General features: G+C 37.2%; 6 protein-coding genes and 2 pseudogenes across 6 annotated transcripts; 5 read left to right on the top strand and 3 right to left on the bottom strand.

Annotated features, from left to right (window-relative positions):
* Nucleotides 1-1,459: 1,459 nt before the first annotated feature.
* Nucleotides 1,460-2,910, top strand: LOC108832760 (putative F-box/FBD/LRR-repeat protein At1g22000; annotated as a pseudogene).
* A 1,776-nt stretch (nt 2,911-4,686) lies between these two features.
* On the top strand, nt 4,687-6,257 carry LOC108832758 (transcription factor MYBC1-like). The gene has a single exon (XM_018606207.2). The coding sequence runs from the start codon at nt 5,065-5,067 to the stop codon at nt 6,001-6,003; it is 939 nt and encodes a 312-aa protein (XP_018461709.1). The 5' UTR covers nt 4,687-5,064; the 3' UTR covers nt 6,004-6,257.
* A 1,145-nt stretch (nt 6,258-7,402) lies between these two features.
* LOC108832761 (uncharacterized) lies at nt 7,403-8,725 on the bottom strand (annotated as a pseudogene).
* An 800-nt stretch (nt 8,726-9,525) lies between these two features.
* LOC108832762 (transmembrane emp24 domain-containing protein p24delta6-like) lies at nt 9,526-10,663 on the top strand. The gene is made up of 4 exons (XM_018606209.2): nt 9,526-9,765; nt 9,954-10,178; nt 10,289-10,365; nt 10,506-10,663. The coding sequence occupies exons 1-4, from the start codon at nt 9,553-9,555 to the stop codon at nt 10,648-10,650; spliced, it is 660 nt and encodes a 219-aa protein (XP_018461711.1). The 5' UTR covers nt 9,526-9,552; the 3' UTR covers nt 10,651-10,663.
* A 4,415-nt stretch (nt 10,664-15,078) lies between these two features.
* On the top strand, nt 15,079-17,218 carry LOC108807562 (bZIP transcription factor 28). The gene is made up of 2 exons (XM_056996060.1): nt 15,079-16,598; nt 16,689-17,218. Exons 1-2 carry the CDS (start codon nt 15,164-15,166, stop codon nt 17,144-17,146), a joined length of 1,893 nt encoding a protein of 630 aa, XP_056852040.1. The 5' UTR covers nt 15,079-15,163; the 3' UTR covers nt 17,147-17,218.
* Nucleotides 17,219-17,285: 67 nt separating this feature from the next.
* Nucleotides 17,286-20,193, bottom strand: LOC108812388 (uncharacterized). The gene is made up of 5 exons (XM_018584639.2): nt 19,691-20,193; nt 19,037-19,149; nt 18,586-18,954; nt 17,659-18,511; nt 17,286-17,573 (listed from the first exon to the last, which is right to left on the bottom strand). The coding sequence occupies exons 1-5, from the start codon at nt 19,950-19,952 to the stop codon at nt 17,503-17,505; spliced, it is 1,668 nt and encodes a 555-aa protein (XP_018440141.2). The 5' UTR covers nt 19,953-20,193; the 3' UTR covers nt 17,286-17,502.
* A 789-nt stretch (nt 20,194-20,982) lies between these two features.
* LOC130501189 (cytochrome b-c1 complex subunit 8-1, mitochondrial) lies at nt 20,983-21,894 on the top strand. The gene is made up of 2 exons (XM_056996057.1): nt 20,983-21,256; nt 21,666-21,894. The coding sequence occupies exons 1-2, from the start codon at nt 21,087-21,089 to the stop codon at nt 21,712-21,714; spliced, it is 219 nt and encodes a 72-aa protein (XP_056852037.1). The 5' UTR covers nt 20,983-21,086; the 3' UTR covers nt 21,715-21,894.
* A 218-nt stretch (nt 21,895-22,112) lies between these two features.
* LOC130501190 (methylesterase 17) lies at nt 22,113-23,316 on the bottom strand. Its single transcript, XM_056996059.1, has 4 exons — nt 22,983-23,316; nt 22,750-22,890; nt 22,547-22,681; nt 22,113-22,459 (listed from the first exon to the last, which is right to left on the bottom strand). Exons 1-4 carry the CDS (start codon nt 23,244-23,246, stop codon nt 22,181-22,183), a joined length of 819 nt encoding a protein of 272 aa, XP_056852039.1. The 5' UTR covers nt 23,247-23,316; the 3' UTR covers nt 22,113-22,180.
* Between the last annotated feature and the right edge of the window lie 269 nt (nt 23,317-23,585).

Raw genomic sequence — 23,585 nt, 5'->3', positions numbered from 1 at the left:
AAAGATATTTGCAAATATATCTCAATCTCAATCTCAAACTTGAGTCCATTCTTCAAATCCCTCTTCTAACCCTCTCCCCTCATCCAATCGGTTCGTTACCAACTCTAAAATGCATCAAAACAAGAAATCTCAAATAGCAATTGAGATATAAATTAAGGATGAACTAGCAAGAATTTCAATTCGTCATAATCTTTATAACGACTCATAATAAGAATAATATCAAGTTGGCTTTGGCTTAAAACCAATCATATATAATTCATCGTATTTTCTTGACAACTTTGTTAATGTGAATCACTTTAGAGAGAATAATACTTTTATTTGTTTAAAATTCCTCCATGGCTTACATGATTTACTTTTGGCTTTTCTCAGTAGATACATTGGTCTGATTATGCTTTATTGATGAGTACACTCATTGTCTTTTTCAAAAACATAGACAAAAAAGTACCGAGAAAACATGTTATTTCTCTTAAAAACTCTTTTCCGTAGATGAACGTGTTAAGTATTAGTATGTATTCATATATAAGCAGCTTGTTTAGGGTACCATTTAGAAACCCTAGAAGAATCTACTATTGAGTCGCCTCAAAAAGAAATATATAGATGAATGTATATTCATATATTAATATTCGATAAATTAATAATTTTTAAAAATTAATAAATTTCGCCGGTTCTAACTTGAGCCAGTGAAAAATATGATACAAATCGATAAAATAATAAGATAATAATTTTTAATTTTTAAAACTCCCATGTAAATGTAAAGTCCCATTAAAATCAAAAATTTAATAATCTATCAATATATATTTTTATATAATTACAAACTAAAAATTATCTTGTTGGTTTTATATTTACAATGAAAATGCATCTGTTTTTCTTAATATTTCAATATATTTTTGATAATATTTAATAAAATTTATATCGAAATCACATAACAATTTTATGAAACATAAAAAATATACACCAAAATATGATAATAAAACAATATGAATGTCAAATTTCTAAAATTTAATAATATATATGGTAAAATCAAATATTTTCTTATTTTATAAAAAAGATATAAAAAAAACTTTTATAAATTAATATTTTTATAGTTTTAATAAAATTTTAAAGTTTCGACATTATTAATTTATAGATGTTCTATTATACTTTGAAATACAAAGAAAATAGAGAAACAGGGCTAAACCTTATGTAAGAAAACCCCGATACTAAATGATGAATGGCCCTAGAACGATAGGACGGTTTAGTTTCACATTTGTCAAGATATGTATCTTCTAGACCTACTTTAAAGTCTGATTATGAATTGTATCCTATGAAATCTAGGCCAATTAATACTCTTTAAAAAAATCCTATTAGGATAAAGATTTTGTTATTTGATAAGGTAGAATAGGATAAATTCCAATTAATTATTATGATAATGTTAATCTTACATTTGTTTAATAGAAATAGCATGTATGATTAACTTTTAACGACAACACGACGTTTTCTCTATTTTTTCTTCATCGTCAAGTTTAGCTAGGTTTGCTCGTGGGTAGAGATCTTAAACATGCTTGAAGAAGACGCTGCAACTTGTCTAGAAATTAATGAAAATATTTGCGAAGACATGATTAGTGCTTTACCCGATGCTTTACTTGTGCAAATATTGTCGCTTCTTCCTTCTAAAGACGCAGTTGCTACCTCGATTTTGTCAAAACCATGGCGTTATGTCTGGATGTCGTTGCCTAAACTCGTTTACAGTGATACATACAAGAGAAAAAGCTTTAAACTCGGTTCAAGATTCAATTTAGAATGTTCAGCAAAGCCTATAAGTTTGCCTAAGAGACTTTACACTTGCAATACGCTCAAGGAATTGACTCTCGCAAGTAAGATTCTTGTAGATGTTCCTTTTCAAGCTTTCCTCCCGTCGCTTATAAAGCTGGAGCTTCGCAAAGTGGTGTATAAGGACGAGGATTCGCTTTTAAGGCTTTTGTCAAGTTGTCATGTTCTCCAAACTCTGATTGTGGACCGAAATATGGATGACGACAATGTGATGAAGTTTAGTGTGAAAGTGCCTTCTTTAACTACCTTAGTTTATATAGATCTTTTTGGCAGTGGTGGGTCTTTGATTATAGATACCCCACGGTTGAAGTATGTTCAAATCAAAGATTGTTCTCAAGACGATTGCTTGATTGAGTGTATGAATCCTAGCCTTGTCATGGCAGTGTACACGTTACTTTTCACCCCAATGAACTTTTCTTGAGATCTCTTTCCTCTGTCTTGTTTCTCAACATGACTTTGGTCAATGCAACGGTAAGTTCCCTCTCTCGTTTTGTGGTCATATTGATGCATCTACTTATGTTGATTCTTTGAATTTTTTTTCAGGATGTATTCTGTACTGCCATCAACTTCTCTCAACTGATAGAGTGTAAGCTAAGTCTCCATGTGGCTCAAACTATTGGGTAGAATCAGTTATGCTGCTGCTTCATAACTCTCCTAAACTTAAAGTTCTTATGATCAGTTCTGTAAGTACCTTACTCACTCTCTCAAGCAAGTTTTTTTACTAAATTAAATGTGTTTATAATATATATATATATATATATATACATACTTCTTGCTGCTTTTCAGGATGATATAGATGACTGCCGAGATCTCCCTCCTCAACGTTCTGTTCCAGGATGCTTGTTGTCTCCTCTCGAGATTTTTGAATGGAAAGAATTTGGAGGGGCAAGACAAGAGATGCTTCTCTTGACTTATATCCTTGAAAACTCCAAGTGTTTGAAGACAGCAGGAATCTCAATGTTATCTTACTACCTTGATGATGAGAAAGAGATGATAATGGAGGAGTTAAAATCAATATCAAGGGTTTCAGTATCTTCTCAGCTTTTATTTTCTGTTATATTTAAATGGAGATCACTAGCAGAACATAATGTTATTTTTTGACCTGTTTTAGTTACAGTTACATTCCATTACTTTGATGGACTGTATTCAACTCAGAAACCAGACAAGCCATGTTAAAAAAAGAAACTACATACTTGCATACTCTATAGTAATGATCAGGAAGTTTTGAAAACATTAACCCAAGGACACTAAACACTAACCCAATCTCTTGCCATCTCGCAAACTCCTTCCTTATTTTTCATGTTCAAATTTTCTTTATAATATATGCCAATAGTATCACAAAACAATGGACTCCAAAATCTCAAGCCATCTGGTACCCTTTTTTAATTTCTCACAACTACCACTGACGATAAGGAGTAGCAGAAGGGTGTAGCTAGGGTTATGACCTGATCTCATAGGGTTTCATTTATTGATCTGTTCTAGAGTAAAAGATCTTTAAAGATGTCAGTAGAAGCCGGAAACAATAAGTACCTTCCTTAAACAAGTGTGGGTTTTTCATTAAAGTACAAATGTGTTTGGTTTTTTTTACTTCTTCCTCTTTGGTTCTCAGGACTATACAGCTTACTATCCACCTCTGTGCCGGAATGCTTGTTGTCCCATCTCGAAATCTTTGAGTGCAAGGCATATTGGAGGAAGAAGGCTTACATTCTCACAAACGCAAGTTTAAAGACGATGGGAATCACGATCATCCCGCCATATGAGGACTTAGAATCTTTGTATAGGGTTTCAGCATCATCTCAGCTTATGTTCTCTACTCAATCACGATGGAGATTTGATAGGAGAATGAGCAAGAAGAAGGAGAAACTAGTTTCGTTCTGGTTTCCTTCTATTGATTCATCGTATTTTACATGCCAACTACCATCTCCTAGATCTTGATTAATTTAGAAGTCTTGGAAAGGCAACAACATATTCTAATATTTATTTGCCTACTTCTCTGGAACTGTGTGTATGATCAGTTTGCTTCCGGTTTTCAAACCAGACACAAATCGAGTCTTGTTGGTCTAAGCCTCGAAAGAGCTTCTTCTTTGGACACAACATGCAATTATACCATATACAAATGAGTTTCACCAAGACACAACATGTTTTCACAAGAAAGAGACTGTGGAATCTTCTAATGTGATCTTGAATTTGAACTTAAGCTAATTTGAAGCTTGAAGAAGATGGAGAGAGACCGTACAACAGGATCAGATTATGATTCCATCATAGTCCTAGTTTACTGCATGCAACTTAAATTAAGTTAAAACAAATGTTTACATTTTTATAACATAACTATATAAAGACTAGAATGACGTTTTGATGTAAGTTTCATCTTATTATATTCACATGACCAAATTCACATCATCTAATGGTTTGTATTTGCTTGCAAGTGAATGCAATTTAATTGCCTTGGAGTTTCTCAATCAACATAATTACTTTTTTGACAGCGACATGCTAACAGTATTAGTTTAGTTAATCATTAACTTATATATAATAATATAAACAATTTGCACGTTTTCTATTTGCTAAGTCTATTTCATCATCTTGCTCACAAACAAAATTATTTTTTTCATCATCACATTTGACAGATAAGTTAAAGTTTTGTAGTTTATTCATAAACTTTTTCCATGTATGAGATTTTAAATCCAATTATCTTAAACTTCATAAGTTTTTCATAAATTCAAAATGAAAAATAATTTCTAGATGTTAATAAGGAATAGAATCAACAAGATGTTTGGACGCCACGCGCTGAGGTAAGCGTCGGTTCGAGTTTTGTAACATGATTGGGAATCTCCAGAAAACCATGTAATAAAAGGACAAAAATAATTGTAGATTTGGTAAGTACATCTCTATCATCATATAAAAAAAAATTCAAGATGAAAAGCTGAGAAAGAAAAAAGAAGATCCACCTCGAACTTCTCTCCATCTCTCTCAATCATCATCATCTCCTTCTCAGATTCCCACTCTCTTTCCTTCGTCTTCTTCGAGTGAACAAAAAAAAAAAGTCTAGACCTTTACTCATTTTCTCGATTTGTAACTTTCCGGGAAAAAAGCTTCGTCCTTTCTTTTCTCTCAAGATCCAATTTTGATTATCTCATCCAGATGGTGAAAAAAGTCTGAAGCTTTACTCTGTGATTTTCTCAATTTGTAATTTTCCGGGAAAAAAGTTTCGTCCTTTTAATTTTCCAGGAAAATTTCGTCTTTTTCTTGCCGGAGATAATGAGAGAAGACGAAACAGACTGGTTCACAAGATGGGAAGAAGAGCTCCCATCACCAGAGGATCTAATACCCTTATCCCAATCCCTCATCTCTCCCGATCTCGCTCTCGCCTTCGACATCAGACTCCCCGGAAACTCCGGCCAACCTCACCACCACCACCCCCACCGCCAATCCACTCCCCCGCCGCAGCAGCTTCCGTCATCGCAAGCCAACTCCTCCGCCGAATTCGCGGCGGATTCGGCGGATCTAGGCTCCGGAGCCACCGCCGCCGGAGACGAGCCGGCGCGGACCCTGAAACGGCCACGTCTCGTGTGGACCCCGCAGCTTCACAAACGCTTCGTGGACGCGGTGGCGCATCTCGGGATCAAGAACGCCGTCCCGAAGACGATCATGCAGCTCATGAGCGTCGACGGGCTGACCAGAGAGAACGTTGCGAGCCACCTGCAGAAGTACAGGCTTTACCTCAAGAGGATGCAGGGGCTGTCTTCCGGAGGAGGAGGAGGCGGGTCGGATCCGGCTACGGATCGGCTCTTCGCTAGCTCACCCGTGCCGGCTCATTTCTTGCACCCGAACCGTGTTCCGAGTTCGGACCATTACATGCCGTCTTTTGTCCCGATCGCGACGCTTCAACAGCAGCAGCAGATGGCTGCGGTGGCGGCAGCTGCCGCGGCTAATGCTCACCTGCAACCGCCACAGTTTCACCACCGTCAGATCGCGGCCGCGCATTTCGGCTCTCCGACAACGAACGGGCAGTTCGGTAATGGGAAGTTCGATCAGTCGTTCTTGGCGAGGCAAACGCAGCAGCAGCAGCAGACACTTCAGAGAATGTCGACACAGTCGTTGCATAGTCCGGTTGGTAATTACGTTGAGGATTTGGAATCTGCAAACGCTAATGGAGGAAGAACAGTCTTGACTTTGTTCCCTACTCGAGACGATTAAAACACTTCTGATCAATGTAAGCCATTGTTGATCACACTTTTGGGACAATCCAATTTGTGAATCCTCTCTATGTTTCAAAGTGTAGTCTTTTAAGAACATTGATACAAGTTTTTATGCAGTCTTTGTCAGTTAACATTGTTGTAACCTTGAGTGTATTCTTGTAAAGATGAGTTCTTGTACATTTTTATGGATACACTCAAGGTTGGGAAAATATATCTATCTTAGTTTGGAAAAGGGATCCCGTTTGGAAAATGTTCTTTGTCTCTCATTTTATAATGCAGCATACTAAAATTATTCATACCCTTTGCCCTCATCTGTAAGTTTTAGATTACAAGAATCAAGAATCTTGTGATATAACCTGAATATAGTAAATTAGTTACTTGTAGTGTTAATTGGATTTGTGTGATTGACCAATAATAATGAGCCATGGATGCAATAGTACAATGTACAAATGGCATGAAGCAACTGATCAGCGAAAAGAGACAATGGGAGGCAGAATCAGAATCCAGGATCTGATGCTCTCACTTCCTCCTTAATCATACCCCAAACTTATTTACCACACTACCAATTATAAAAGTTTAATATATGCATATTATGTTTTTGGAATCATTGAAGTGACCAAAACCAGTAGAAATATGTTTATAGTTATATATTTTTGTTGCTTCTATAATGAAGGTTCAATTATTTAGGAGGGGAATGATTTTAAAGCAGTGGTGGTGGGATCATAGCTGGCATGTCCTGATCTTGTCTCACCAAGTCAGGCCCCATCCATTGCATTTTTGCTCTTAAACTAATAAAGAGTATATAATGACAAATATTATTGTTTTCTCTCCATAAAACTTGTTGGACTCGTTAACCGTTTATATCAAATTTATTCATATAAAGAGTGTGTATTTCTTTTACATAATATCCCATTTTTTCAGACTGGAAATTAGTTTTGACTAACTTATCTAAAAACTAGTTTAGGGACCAAACCAAAGTCCAAAAAGATAGTAAAAGTTAATTTTATTTTTGTGGATTGTTTTTCTCTTCCATAAGTCTAAAATCCGATATTAATCAAATCGTTAAACTTAATCCAAACTAATTGTTGATCCAAAATCCAGGTCTAATCCAAGCTTAAGCTAAAATCAATTACTGATGATCCAAAGTCGGATTGTGTAATATGAGACCATAAGTCAAAAGAGTACGAGTGATTGATTATTTCGTTTGGGAACTTTGTGAAACTAGTATAGTCTTCGTTCTTAGAAAAGGACCTTCCAAGTCTTCACCACCTCACATTCGCAAAACAAACAAAAACAATAAAACGTGAACACTGACCACATGAGAACCTTTTTATACAAAAAGTCTCATTCAAGAACAGGTTGGTTCACCACACGAGGAAACGCCATCATCAAAGGTATGTTTAAGAGATCTAGAGTTCATTTATAGTTCGATAATGATATAATTAAAGAAACATAGATAAAAAAAAAGAGTAGATGTTTTGTTATATAGGAAAGAAGCAGCCAACTGTTTGGAACAGAACAGAGAGAGCTCCTAAAGGCTAACATCTACAGAATCTGTTTCTTTTTTTTTTTCCTTTTCATACAGACATTGATGTACTCAGAACACTACTTGTCGTCAGGGATTGCTTGCAGAAGGATGCCTGCAGGGTAAAAGAAGAGTTAAGCCACAGAAACGAGTCATAACCAAAACGGCCAAAACAACAACAACAGCCTAGTGTGAGCTACCTGAAAAGATGTGCGTCTGGACCGTGCAACGACTGCGCATAGTTCATAGCTGGTGAGTTAGGCCACGGTGTATAACCAGCCGGGCTATTAATAAAGGGACTCATAACCGGATGCTCGTAGTGTAGATTAGCTTGATGACCTCCAGGCATCTGCAGGAAGCCCCCATCGTGAAACGCCACGTGCATTGGCATCGGATTCGGTATAACCCTGACGTACCTACAATAACAAAAAGACATTACACTCTGCCAAACCGAACACCTCTTGAGTGTGGCAACCTGTACGCAGGATTCACGACATACCTGTCATAGCTCCTGTCATAATCCGGATCATACCGATCTTTCTCTCTATCCCTAATAATAGCAACTCGAGACGTCCGTCCAGATTCTCGATTACCAGCATCAACAGGAGTACTACTAACCGCCACCTCAGGTTCGTTCCGGTTTACACAAGTGTTATTCCCTTCAAGAGGAGCATCTTCAGAGTCAGAAGTGGTAGGGACTACTATTAAAGATCCTCGCCCGGGCTTTCATACTCCTCTTTCCTCTCCTCAACGCTTCTCAGTAGATTCTTCTGCTCCACACCTTGCCCGACTCCGCAGCCAGATCCTCTCTTGGGTCTAGCCTTGATCGCGATCTTGAACCCCTCCGGTCTACCACTACCGTTCTCCGGCTGCTTAACCGGAATAATCTCGGATAAGGAGACGCAAGGAAACCTGCTCTCAGCTGCTGTTTTCGTCACCAGGATTATGTTGTCAGACCCATCTAGAGCAGCACCGCCACCACTACTACCGTTGTTGTTGTTGTCCAGAGCCACGGTCGCTAGTCCGTAGTGCTGAGCGACTCGATGCGCGGTGAGACGAAGGTACGATGTTGGAAAAGGCGGGAAATCGAAGTGAAGCTGTGAAGGGTTTTAGAAGAACTTTTGAATGTCTAGCTCCATCCGCAGAACTATAAACACATATAAAGCAAAAAGATGTCAACTTTACTATCACCCATTAACAACCATATATATTTAAAGTTAGAAACTTTCCAGATATAGAAAGTAAACATTTGTGGAAGTAAAACAAAGTGTTGATGATTCAAGCTTAACGAGTAACTGATTCTGATTTAGGAATGGTTTCATAGTGGTGGATCTAGAAAACCCTAATTCTCCATTCCTGGTGACGAAAAAAATACTTGCATAAATTAGGCTTTTTCGAAAGAAAAATACAAAATTTATTATAGAGGCCAAATTTAAAAAATTTGCTTGTGGTCTTTTTTTTGTCAGGACCGGTACTGGTTATGAAGACATTTGTCTAACTATATAAAATATTTTTTAAAGGTGATTGTTAATTGATTCAGTAAACTATCTTTCAAAAGTTGTAATTAAGTTTAGGGCCTTTTATACTAATTCTGATTGTGTTGTCTTCCTCAGTTCTGTTTCAAAAAGAGTTAGAACCCAAGGCAAATATAAAAGAATCTCAATATAAAAAGTGTAGGTCTTTTAAGCAAAGAAATGTAGAAAATAAAAAGCTTTGGGCCCTTTATAACTAAATTATAAAAATTGATAATGGACTCTTTACTTGGGCCTCTCTTACATAGATGATACTGTCTGGTCAAAGTTAAAACGCAGTTTCCATTTAAGTAAAGATAGCACCAAACGGCTTGCGCGTTAGCAAAATGTTCATTACATCATACACGGCCTCTTCTGATTGGATACAAGAAAAAAACATCTACCAGTGGTTACAACTTGGAACAGGAAGCTTTTTAAACTCTTTTTGCTGAATAACGTAAATAGTAACACTTAACTCATCATCTCCCTCTCTCGCTCTTTCTCTCAAACAATGACGATATCACCGTTATTAGTCATTGCTTTGGTTTGCCTCGCAGGCTGTGGCTCTCTCTTACGGGTGGTGGAGGCTATATGGTTAACGATTCCATGGGCCGGCGAGAAATGCATCTACGAAGATATCCAAGCCAACGTGGTCGTCATCGGCGACTTCCTTTGCATTGATCGAGATAACGAGGTGGGACTTGGTCCTACAGTTAATATTCGGGTAATAACGTCTTCAGTAAAAAAAGACCATATATACTTTCATTGTTCTTCGTATTTTATTTTATTATCCATGAAATGTAAACTTAGCAAAACACTGGACATAGTGATGATATCTGTAACCTCTAGTACTGGTAGCATAAGAGGATACGGTTATATATTAATTAATTCATGCATGTATGCTGGTTATAGGTAACATCAGCTTACGGGAAAGAAGTGTACAAGGGAACAAACGTGACGCAAGGTCGGTTTGCGTTTACAACGAGCGAGAGCGGAACATACTTAGCTTGTTTATCCATGTATCACGATCAGACACATTACGCAGTCGATAATAGCACTGCTGTCGTCAGTCTTGACTGGAAGATGGGTATCCGAGCCAAAGACTGGGATGCTGTTGCTAAAAAAGAAAAGATCGAGGCAAGTTTTAAATAATTTATAAAAAGAGAAAAAAAAAAGTTCTAAATAATTTATTCTAAGTTGTTGCTTATTCCCGCAAAAACATGTGGATGAATATATATTGCGTGCAGGGTGTGGAGCTTGAACTTCGAAAATCTGCAGAACGTATAGGTGAAATTAAGGCAAACATTTTCTATCTAAGATTCAGGTTATTTTACTCACCTAAGTTTCCTTTGTAGTTTGAATCTAAAAACTCTTATATCTTTCTTTTTATGAATATTTTTCTCTCTTTCTTGATATAAGGTTTTTGTTTTGTGCATGTTGCTAAATTAATTATGAAAATTGCAGGGAAGCATCTATGAGGGAGATAAACGAGAAGACTAACAAGAGAGTTGCGCAGCTTAGCTTTATGTCTTTAGGGATCTCCGTTATCGTTTCACTTTTACAAGTTTGGCATCTCAAACGCTTCTTCCTCAAGAAGAAACTTATCTAAGTTGATATATTATTTTAGAAAAATTGCAATCTTGTGCCTTTCTTCATACCAAGTCAATAAGGAAACACATGTTTAATTTTCTTTTAAGCATTTATCACTCAGAGAACCTTCAGATAACCAACTACTAGGAAAGAAGCATACATCACATATCTATATATTTCAAAAAAATCACATAAGACAAGATCAATAATCACATGTATACATGTCCATCAGATTAATCTATCACAGTGTAGACTTACAAAATTATGCTATTTGACTGGTGGACACGTCAAGAATGCCAGTGACTTTAATAAGATTTGCGTTAATATGTTGTATTATAAGCAGCATTTACTTGGTATTAAGATTTCATCGTCTTTAGCTTTTGATAATGATCGATAACTAATTGGATTGGTCATGTTGCTGACGTGGGAGACTTTGGATTTACTAGTGACCACCACCGTGTGTGACAAAGTGATTCACGTGGCTCGCCTGATTAGTTCGGTTGCCGAAAGTTGAGATGCCATGTGAATCATGTGGGTGGATGGATTGTTTGGTGTTTGTATGTCATTCAAAAGCATGCCATCTCACGGAGAAATCTTAGTACAAAAAATAAAAAGAGAAGCCTCTTGGCAGGAGTGGACAGTTTTGATCGGGGACTTTTAGATTTCACGTGTCAAACGAGTAATATTTGGTTTCTTTTAATACTACTATGATATGGACCCCCGCAATCTTCGGGGGAGCTATACAAAATTTAAATATAATTTAGAAATATTAATTATATATAGATTTGTTATACGGATGTGTATAAATTATAAATTATAAGTATTGAGTTACACCGATGATAAGACAATCAAAATTTTATTCAAACTATGTTTAATAGTTTCTTTTAGTTTTATATATATTTCTTCGATAGTCTTTGAACAATAAATCATTCTTTATTTTAGCAATTAGTTTCGAATTCTTTTGTTGTTATTTATAAATTATGATTTTCCAAGGCTCACAATATTTTATATAAATACTAAGGGTGTAATGGCTAGTATTCATAGCATCAGTTCGAATGAAACAGGTGATCACTCTTGGTTAATAATTACCATGGTTAACCAAGAGTTACAATTGTTACACCAACAATTACGATGATTAACTAAAAATTACAATGGTTAAACACCAATGACATTAATCATCAAAGTTGCAATAATTTATCACCAAAATTTGCAACGGTTTATCACAAATAGTTACAATCACAAATAGTTATAACTGTTCATTTAAAATTTCAAAACTAAATGATTGCAAGAATTCACTTGACCATCCTCTTCCATTTAAGTGTACTTGCATATTCTTATCTCGTAACTTGTTCACTTAACCAATTAACAAATATTCTGACGAAATTGCGACAAATGTATATGGTCGTTAGAATTTCGTCGGAACTTGACTTTCCCCGAAAAATAAGACACCAAAATTTTCATGAATATTAGATTTTTTGGATTTTTAGGTTTTAAATGTTAGATTTTTGTTACGATGAAGAGTTTTATGAATTAGATGTTAGATTTTTTTTGTTAGGTTGTGGTCTAGATAGGTTTTGGTTGTGATTTTCTAGGTTGTTTGTTTAATTTGTTGTTTTGTATTTTTTTTTATTTTACAACCTAGAAAATAGACATTTTTTTAATTTGGAGTTTTTCTAATTTTAAAAAATATTTAATATATATATATATATAGTTTTTATTAGTTTTTGTTGTTTTAAAACATTTTTATGATTTATAAAACGTCTTTAAGCTCTTATAAAACATTTTAAGTTTGTTTTAATTCATAAAACGCTAATTTTAAAAGAATATCAAAACGTTTTCATGTTTTAAAAAACGTTTTCAATCATAAAATGTTAAGTATTTATAAATATTTTCAGTTTTATTTTAAAAACATTTTCAATTTATAAAACGTTTTATGTTCTTAAAATTTGTAAAAAACGTTTTTCCACTTCTCTAAAAACGTTTTCAATTTATAAAATGTTGAAAGTTATTTTCTTAAATTTTATAAACGTTTTTAAAATAATTATACTATAAAAATTCAAACTTTATTTTTAATTTTAATTTTAATTAAATTTTTTATTTTTATATAAATAATTAAAATATTTATTAAAACAGTTGTAAATATTATTATTTTTAAATGATTAATATTTTTATTTTTAAAATTAATATTAAAAAATTTCAGAAATTTCAACGGAAATTCGATTGAAAAAATTATGACGAACTTTTTTCTCCGACAATATGTAACCGACTATTTTTGTCAAAAATAGTGTTTTCTACGAATTTGAGTAAATCTTTTCTTGAACCAAGTTTCTAACTAAATTCTCCATAGGAATTAATCTGTTTTCTTGTAGTGCAATTACAAAAAAAGAACATATCAGTTGGCAGAAGTAATCAATGCTTTAGATATAGGTAATAGAAATGAGCAGAAGTCAAAAAATACAACTCTCTCGCCCTTGAACCTACCAGCAAGGATGGTAAGCATTGTCCCAGGGGGTGATGCTGGATATGAAATACAGTCACAAGTCTAATCAGCTTGGAGCGTATAAATATTCTATAGATATTTCCTTCATTTGTATTATATACACTACATATTAAGATCATAAGTTAAATTTTAAAATATCATAAATTCAAGAGTGTGTACGTTAACATGATTTATATATTAGCGGTAAATTGGTTAGTGATGATTCATAGAAGGTGTGTTACAATTTCATATTTTGCACATATTCTGGGGATAAATTGTAACAAAAGAAGTAAACGTTTAGGAGAGCAAATCTAAATAAAGTTTTGGACATTAACGTAAATTTTATATTGTGGGGCCGTCCGTTTGACCCTAACTAAAACAGATCGAACAATACAGACCTTTTTCCCCATACCTCTGTGATTTCCAGATTTCTCTTCCTAACCTTCCATCTGAAACTTGATCTTGGAAACTCTCCATTCCCCTCGCAAGCATATTGAAATTTCGTACTCCCCCATCAAATTTCCTACTGATTCAATTATATTGCTTGCTTGTTTCAATTTTTGGATAGAGAAGCATAAAAATTCTACTTCCTCTGGAGTCAAATTGTAAGTTTGCTCGTCATGAAACGTGCCCATAAATTTCTTACATCCCCTCATTGTATGAAACGTCTTCTCGGGACGTTTAAAATCAGAGGTGTCCCAACAAGAGACGCTGCTGAGTGACTATCGTACATCAAATGTTAAAGCGTCACGTACATATATATTGATCAGAGAGGTGTGATCTAAGGGTTGTGTTGTTTGAGAATAAAACGATTCGGGAAAGATGTTGATGACGTAAACTTCTTAGAGCGAGATAAGTTTGTGTCCGCAAGATCAAAACAATGAACAAATCTGACTGTTAGATTTTAATTTTTTTTCCTATAAAAAAATGATGACATCATCAATCACCAAAAAGAGGTTTGCTATTATATATAGATACCTACTTGCTAGATTATATTTCCGCTTCATTTTAACTGTCATTCTGAATTTATGTACACGAATTAATAAAACATATAATTTTGTATATTTTCAAAATAAAAACATAATTATCTATACAACTAACCATATTTCAATCAATAAAAAATAAATTGATAAATTTTATTAACAAATTTTATATTAAAATTATAAAAGGATATTCATTTTGAAACGAAAATCTTAATGTATAATGAAAATTAAACTGAAACAAAATATTTTTGAATTTCATCCATGTAACACGATAGATAATGTATGTATTTATATATTTGATAGCCATACTAAAAATAATAAAAATTTAATATACTTATAGATTACTATCTCAATGACATCGACCATGTCGTTAATTTCCCTCTCGAAGCTACAATCTAGATCTTCAATTTCGGTTTTTTGCAACCTAACAGTCGGTTTTCGGTTAACTAAAATTTTGAAAGCTAATTTTGAAATTAACCGAATTAAATTTTGGTTCGATTTGGCTTTTGGTGTTTTTTCGTTTTTCTTTCACTTTTATTTCTGAAAACAACCAATTTTTGTGTGTTTTGGTTAATTTCGGTATAGTTTTCTAAAAAATATTCTGATAATTATGGTCAAAATCTGTTATTTTGGTTAAATTCGATTATTTTTTGTTATTTTCAGTTATTATATATTCGGTTATTTCGGTTTTCTTAATTTTTTTTTGAAAATGGAAAACCAAACCGAATTGAATCGAGAACCAAATTATTAAAAATCTTATCAAACTAAGCCGAATAAAAAACAGTAACCGAACCTAAAACCAAAAATTCTGGTTGGGTTCAGACAAAATTCCCAGGGCTACTACAATCCCATAGACAAAACCAAACGCGTGTGTTTTGTAAAACAATCGCGAGAACTACGTGCTCTGAATTTAATATACACGCGCATCCAGAGCGTGGGAATAAAAATATTCTTTACCCCGTTTGTTAAGTAACTTGGTCAACGTCATCTTCTCCTTCCCAATAAAAAACGTGTGGAATAATCCAGAAGAGATAGAAGCCCATAAGAAACAAAAAATTCAACCACCGGTGATGACGGAGTCGTCCACATTCTCCATCGCTAACCTACCGGAGATACCTGATCTCAACCCTAACATGCTATCCGATCCCGAGATGACCTCATTCCCGCCGCTAGATCCTTTCTCCCTCTCTGCCTCCGATCCAATTTCCGATCTAAGCGCCTTCCTCGACTTCGAGAACGACATAGACTTCGCTGATCTCGATTTCGACGATTTCTTCGACTTCAACCCCCACGCGGAACTCCCGGTGGTGATCTCGGAAGCGATTGCGAATAACGATTCATCGGAGGCGAAGAACGACGTCGTCGATAGAGGAGGCTCGGAAGAGCGATCTGACTCCGTTCATTCTCAGGTCTCGTCGCAAGGCTCGAAGACTTTCGCGTCAGGCGGCGGCTGCGAGGCGTTATCCTCTCCGGAGAAGTCTTCAGTGAGCAAGAGCAAGAGGAAGAAAGGAGACTCGGGAGGAGAATACAGGAGCTCTAAGCATCAAAAATCCGATGCGTCTCCTGTGGAGGAGGAGGAGGAGGATGAGAAGAAGAAGGTGAGGCTGATCAGGAACCGGGAGAGCGCTCAGCTCTCGAGGCTGAGGAAGAAGCAATACGTGGAGGAGCTTCAAGGGAAAGTCAAGAGTATGAACTCAACAATTACTGAATTGAATAGTAAAATATCTTATGTTATGGCTGAGAATGCTGCGTTAAGGCAGCAGATGGTTGCTGCTTCTGCTGGTGCTGGTGCTGGTGCTCATCCTCCTCCTCCTATGAATCCTTACATGGCTCCGTTACCTTATCAGTGGATGCCGTATCCTCCTCCGCCGTATCCTTATGGTTCACAGACTACTTTCGTTCCCATTCCTAAACTGCCTCTCCCGCGTTGTAAGCCGAATAAGGGAGAGAGCAAAAGCAAGCTCAAGAAGGTTGCTAGCATCAGTTTTATTGGGGTTGTGTTCTTTATGTTCTTGTTTGGTACGTTGGTTCCGTCTATGAATGTAAACAATGGAGGAAGAGATAGTGGTTTGTCTATGTATGAGGGTCGTAGATATTATGATGAGGGTAGAGGGAAGGTTCTTATGGTTGGTGATGGGTCTGATGTTAGAAGAGAAAGTGTCCATTCTAGTAGAGATAGTTGTGGGGGAGTAGAAGGACGACTGAGCAATTCCAGTGAGCCTCTCTTTGCTTCTCTCTACGTTCCGAGGAACGATGGGCTTGTGAAGATCGACGGGAACTTGATTATTCATTCTGTTCTGGCTAGCGAGAAAGCTAAGAAGAATATCTCTGAGACGATAAAAAGCGAAGAACCTGTTTTGAGTGTTCCTGGTGCTCTGTCTTCTGCGTTAGCTGTCCCTGATGTGAGAGGAAACGGGGCGATGCTTCCGCATTCTTCCAAGGCTCTCTCTTCTGGTTCGCCTGATGGGAAAAGACTTCACCAGTGGTTTCATGAAGGTGGTGCAGGTAATTTCTGGTGCTCTTTTTCTTGCAGTTTGTTCTACGAAATGGTGTAATCTTAGAGTTAATAACCCTTTTGACTGAATCTTATTGTAGGGACTTTAATGGATTATAGCATGTGCACCGAGGTCTTCCAGTTCGATATTTCACCAGGGGCTATAGTCCCATCATCAGTCTCCAACATTACAAGGGAGCATCTCCAGAATGTCACCACCACCCAGGACAAGAGAATGAAGAACAGGAGGATTCTCGAGGGGCTTCCGGTTTCACGTTTGGCATCTGAGCTCAACAACATCACGGAAGCCCAGGCGAGCAAAGACGCCCAAAACAAGAGCTTTCATGGGAAAGCTAATACCAAACAACCTACATCATCATCTTCAATGGTTGTTTCAGTGTTGCTTGATCCAAGGGAGGTGGTCGACTCTGAAACAGTCATGCCCTCAAACCCGAAATCACTTTCCCGGATCTTCGTGGTGGTGCTTCTAGACAGCGTAAAGTACGTTACATACTCATGTGTTCTTCCCCGGTCAGGTCTCCATCTTGTGGCTACCTGATCCGAGAATAGCTCGTTTTTTTTACTCATGTAGAGGAACAATGACTTGTTTATATACAATTACATTATGACTTTTTTTCCCTGTGTTGTTAAAACTCAGTGTTTTTAAGGTTTGGTTTTTTAATTTAAAGAGAAGAACAAAGTGAAAATTCTTGCTTTTTCTTTCAGAAGCATAATATACAAAAAGCTCTTAGAGCATCAAGTAGAAGGCTGCACACTTTTGTGCAGCAACATTCTATAACAACAACTCTAGTTTCCATATGAATTCATTTTTTTATACACTTAAGTTTTGAGTATCCGGTTGAGGGAGAGGAGGAGGAGGTTCTGATACAATGTACTTGACACATGTTAATGTCATTATTCACGAAGCCAGACCGCTATCAGCATAAGTAGGACAATCCATGGCATAGCTGGTAAGTTCAAATTAGCTGCAGACAGAGACAGAAAGGAAAGAGACTTATGATTTGATATCTCTTGCTAATTTGGATGATTTGTCTTAAGTAGAAAACTTACATGAAGAGGTCTGCGGTTGAGGATGAGCAGCTTCGTTTGCGTGCTGCGGTTCACTTGGTTTGGCTTCCGGTGGTTTAGCTTGATGGGCAAACACCACATGAGGTAGAGGGGCAGAGACTGGAACTACATGAGGCTTGGCTGCAGGAATGGGGGCAGGTGAGCGCAGTTGATGATGTGGTGGTGGTCGAGCAGAATAGCGAGGAGAATGATGTGATGCATGTGGTGGGCGAGCAGAATAGTGAGGAGGATGATGTGATGCATGTGGTGGCTGAGCAGAATCGCGAGGAGAAGAACGATGTGAGGTAGAGGAAGGAGAAGGCGTGGGAGTAGGTGTAGATGAGAAATGCGAGTGTTTATCCCTGAAATGTACTCTCTGTCCTCTTCTATTCCCTGAGTTGCAGGGCGGAGGTGCAAACGGAGCTCTTCTAGTTCCAGGGCTTCTCTGAGGGACAGGAGACGCCACAGGTGAAATTCCTGGAGCCATATTTGGGCTAAGATGATGATGATGATGGTGGTGATGATGGTTATGGTGGTGGTGATGATGATGGTTGTGGTGGTGGTGATGATGGTTGTGGTGGTGATTGGAATGAGGAGAAGGTGCAGGTGATGGGGATTTGGAGCTGCTATCACTGCTGTTTGGCAAGAAAGACGATAGACGAACTTGCTTGACCTTACCAAAAATAGTATTATTCAAACCGAGGTTTTTAGAGCGTGAACCCGTGATGGTATCAGTCAGCTGCTTCAATCTTGGGCTTGGATTTGAAGTCCCAACTCTTAGCAAAACTGATGAGTGAACAGTCGTGGGAGGAGACACGGTTGAACCCTCTGAGTTTGATAAGGTTACATACAAATTCTGCATTCAAACAAAAGAACAATCTAACTCGACACATTAATCTCAACAAAAGAAAATGAGATATTGTGACAAACCTCGTATGGTGCAAGATTCAGGCCGTTCTTGAGCTGAATAGCAAGGGTATTGAAGTTTATCTGTATCTGTTGGATAGAATAGTTTAGTGTAAAGTTGAAAGAAAGCTTGAACTTCTGGAGAGGGAAAGCACTTTGCGGTGGGATCACAGTGATTCCTCCTGGGAACTTCAGAACTTCGAAAAGGAATGTTTCCCCAAACAAAGGTTTGGTGAGCTGAAGAGGGGATTGATTTATGAGCACCGACTCGAACATCCCTTTGATAGCACTCAAGGACATGGGTAATATCTCTCGGTATGCTGTATCATGGTCAATCCCAAACACAACCTTTGTTATGTTCGGTTCATGTGACTCGAGAGCCAGGATAGTTACCTGTTGCAAGTCAATTGAACCAAGATGTATCAGAAGAGAAACGAGAAAAGAAATTATAGAAGAAAAAGATGAAAGACTGTACGTTGATGGAAATGTAGCTCATCTCTTGGAAGATGTCATTCCGAAGCTGCGCGAGATGTTCATTAAGAAAAGATTTTGGTCTATTGAGGCTAAAACTCGCTACTAGAGCATGACCTGCGTCAATAGTGAAAGTATGTTGTTGTAAGTGCAAGAAATAACCAAAAACACTAATAGAGATATCAATTAACATATCCATGACCTCAAAATGAAGGGGCTAAAACTTAATAACCAGCATTGGTTTATCATCTCATTTGTCGTAGTTCTAAAGAGATGTCTTATGTTCATCAGCTTCTACTTACAATGCATACATCTAATACTAAGCTATGTAGATGATCATCAAGTATTCAACTTTTGCAACCGAAACACCTTAAGAGCCACTCCACGAAAACAATAACGACCCAGTATTAGCTAGTATGGATGGATTAGCAAATAGCTAATGACTCTTCTCCTTTGATCTCAAATGGTTGAAAAAAGAAAGAAGCTTTGACTCTTGTCTGACACTACTAGTTAAACAAAGCAAAGAATCATTCAAGGTCAAACCTCAGTTCCCAAAATAGCTTTTTGTAATTAGTAAACATAAAGAGTCAAATCTACTGTGAGAATCCAAATGCCAAGTGCCAAAAGAGGAAACTTTTTTTCTCAACAGAAACTAAACCTTTAAATCTGCGATCGAGATACGACGAATCCCCACGATCCACCGCGTCGCCGAAAGGAAGCAACAGAAACAAAGCGGAGAGAAACAAGGAGACGGAGAGAAGCACCACGAAGAGACATTTGCACCCGACGAACCCCGAGATCCGTTCGAAACACCCGCAGCCACAACGACGACGACGAGCATTCCTCCTCCTCTCCGCGGAATCTCCGAGAGCTTCTTCTTCTCCGGTGCGGAGGTTCCCATCGTCCTCGGGTTTACCCATAGGGAGGGGGGGGGGAAGCAGCAGCTTTAGGTTTATCAGCAGAAGAAGAGAGAAAGCCCACCTTCTAATCCGGTGGGTACACCCATCGTTCAGCGGAAGCCCTAGATTGAGAAGGAACCAAATTCACAAGAGAGTGGTTCGATTGTGGAGTCGAATCGAGTCGGATAGGTTTTTTTGTTCTTCTCCTAATTTCTCTCAGACAGCCGAGAAGAAGTGAAGTGAATTTTTTTCCGATTTTCCGAGTTTTATAAATAATTTTTCTTTTTTTTTTCAGAGTGTCTGAGGGGTTTTAGTTCTCTTCTCCTATAGTTTCTTAAATTTAATTAATTTTGATTTATGCTATTAATTATGATAATAATGCTATTGGGGGGGGAAAGTGAGGAAGAAATGTAAAGGGGTTTGGTCGTGTGGGTGAGACCACCGACAGATAAGTGTGTTGAAGAGCTCCAACTACCGTCACCAATTGGATAATGTTCTATATGATTTTACATTTTTGGCAGTGACTATTGTTAGTTAATAAGAGATTGTCTATTTTTATAAGAATGATCCATCCAATGATTAAATTATTTCTTAGTAGTTTTTAATGATTTCAAAGTGTTTTTTCCTATAAACTTTTAATTAGAAATAGAAAGATTCAAATCTTATAGTTTAAGAAGGTATATAGAGATGTTTTTGATAAAAGAAATCATGACAATTTTTATAACTAAATCCTAAATAATCTATAACTTTATTAAAACTCAAATCCATCCAAAATTATAAATAAGCATACATAGCAAATATTAATAAGCGTCCCAATAGCAGCATCATGAATCTCTAAACTTTGGTCCATATTGTTTGAGCCCAAGCTACATTTTATGATACAAGGCCTTGATAGTTGGTACTTTAAAGTCCACTTGTTTCTGTTGTTATAACTGACTCACTAACTAGTCACTAACCGATTCGGTTTACACTGACCGAAGCAAACAAAAACCAATCGAAGTTGACCCAGGTCATTAAATCGTAACTATAAACCGTACCAAAATCGAATCGGAACATATGTGCGGCTGCGCTTCGTTGTGATTTGTTTAATATTTAGGTCAATTCAGGTGTTAGGGAGAGAGATTCGTCGTCTTGTTGGTGGGAAGAGAAGAGGAGATGGGGAAGCAGCCGGTGAAGTTGAAGGCGGTGGTATACGCGCTATCGCCGTTTCAGCAGAAGATAATGACCGGACTCTGGAAGGATCTCCCGGAGAAGATCCACCACAAGGTCTCGGAGAATTGGATCAGCGCCACTCTCCTCCTCACTCCTGTCCTCGGTACCTACTGGTAACTCTCTCTCCATCGAATATCAAAGATCTGGTGATTGTATGATTGTTCGTCGAATCTGGTAGTCCTACGAGTTTTAGGGTTCCTTTTAATGAGATTTAAAGATAAGAGTGAGCTAGCTGAAGAAGAGTATTAAGTAGATTTTGAAACTGAGTATTGTAAGACTGCTAAGCTAGAAAAATATATGATTATTATTGTCGTTGGTGTATCACTCTCTCTATGCACGGTGTGGTGTCATTCTCATTCAATGATTACTGGAAAAATGATTTGCTAATTGCATTTCTTTATACTACGGTAGGAATAGGATAGTAGTGTTTCTAATCTGAGAAGATTGTCTCTCTCCGCTCTGTGATCTCTCATAATCGTCCCGTGCTTAAATCCTCTCCCAAATACGTAAATGAATTTGCAGGTATGCTCAGCACTTCCAGGAACAGGAGAAACTCGAGCACAGGTTCTAAGCCAATCAAGTTTGGAAGCCAGTTTTCGTTATAGAATCTCTTCCGAGTTAGTGATTTTTGTCTGAAACTCTTTATTGCCAAAATAAATGTTTTGATTTTTATGACAATCACTATTGGGTTGGTGTGCATCTTTCTTGATGTGATATCGAATTTTGAATGGAATCGTATTCTCTTATGTTCCTTAAGATAAACTTCACTTTACCACCGTACACATATGCTAGGCTTCACATCGAGACTTTTATTTTACTTCCACTGCACGCACCGGAGAAGAAGAATACAATGATGATCGACATCTGATGAATAAGGAAGCCGCTTTCCACCAGCTATAGTAGAAGAAACAGTCAGGCGTGCATGCGTTTGGTCATATAAACTAACAGTAATAAATTTAACAGTTTTTGTTTCCATTAACCTGGTTTTGAATCAAATCAACAACAAAATAATACACACAATCCTTATCCCTTGTGTTCTATACTGAACCCGCGGAAACAGCAGCTTTGACGAGTAAACCGCACAGAACAAATGGGTTAGAGAAGAAAGGTGAATGGTCGCTGTCCACTTCGTAAACTTGGCTCGGTGGCCACCGTTTCATCATCGCCTCCTGCTGCTCCGGTTTCATCACCCTGTCGTGCATTGTCTTGATGTACACGCGCGGCACCTCCTCTTCTTGTCCCTTTTCTTCCATTTTTGCAGTTGTGAGCGCCAGAAGCGGAGCTGGTCTCATCATTAACGCAGCCAACGCACATTCCTTGACATTCACAAAAAAAGAAACACAGATCATGAGAACAACACTTCTAGATCTTGAGCTTTTATAGGAAATGAAACTTAGAGAAACCTGTTGAGGACTCATGTGGTAAAGGAGCTTTCGTCTGAACTCCGGTTTGATAAGGGCGCTGGTAGGAGGATTCTCTGGTCCTAAACCGAAACCGAGCTCATATACATCACCATGTTCTGATAGGTCAGGCACTCCCTGTAAAAAACATCATAACGTCACACACAAGTTACCTTCATTGTAAAGAATTTTTTTTCTTTTAATACATCTTTCAAATCTTCATCGGTCTGAAGCCCGAATTTGAGCATTGTGGCTGCGATATAAACAGCCAGACAGATCTTCTTAGGGAATCTCTGTATCGAGCTCGTTAAGCTTAGCCCTCCTGCACTATGACCTACAAGTATCACCTGGTGACAATAACAGAACAGTGAAAACAGAGTGAGTTTGCTTCAGATACAAGAAACAATACAATTAGGGTTTTAATGTGTGTGTGGCTGACCTGTTCTTGTTCTGGTAATGAGGAGAGGAAGTCGATGAGTGGTTGGTTGTATTGGTCGAATGAAGTTAGACTATCGGCAGAGGAAGGATCGATGCCGGAGGATTTGAGGTCGATGCAAGTAACGGTGTAGCCAGAGACTTCCATGAGGCACTTGATTTTGTACCAGCACCATGATCCTAAGCTCATGCCGTGTACCAGCACAAAGTGTGGTGGTTTTCTTCTTGGTTTCAGTTCTACGGTGTCTTTTTGATTCTCCTCCGCCATAGAATACGCCGGAGATTTAATGAGTTTTCTTCCGCTGAGTGCTCTGTGTTTTTATTCTTTGTGGGTCTTTGTCACATATATCAAGCGCATATATAGTAGAAGAGATTTATTTGCTTCTTTTACCAGTCATGATATTATAACTTTCAATATAATTAGTAATTATTTTTATATTTATGAGATAATTAAGTAGTATATTAACTTTCACATATATTTATCAAGTTATGGTAATATATCATTTGTTGGAGGGGAAATAAAGCTTTTCACAGAAGTTAATCAACAAAAGGAATGTACAGTAGAACATTTATAAATTAATAATATTAGAACTTTAAAATTTTATTA

Source organism: Raphanus sativus, unplaced genomic scaffold (assembly GCF_000801105.2).
Source record: "Raphanus sativus cultivar WK10039 unplaced genomic scaffold, ASM80110v3 Scaffold0115, whole genome shotgun sequence".
Taxonomy (NCBI): Eukaryota; Viridiplantae; Streptophyta; class Magnoliopsida; order Brassicales; family Brassicaceae; genus Raphanus; species Raphanus sativus.
Note: the sequence above shows the minus strand (reverse complement) of the source record. Positions and strands in the feature narration are given on the sequence as shown.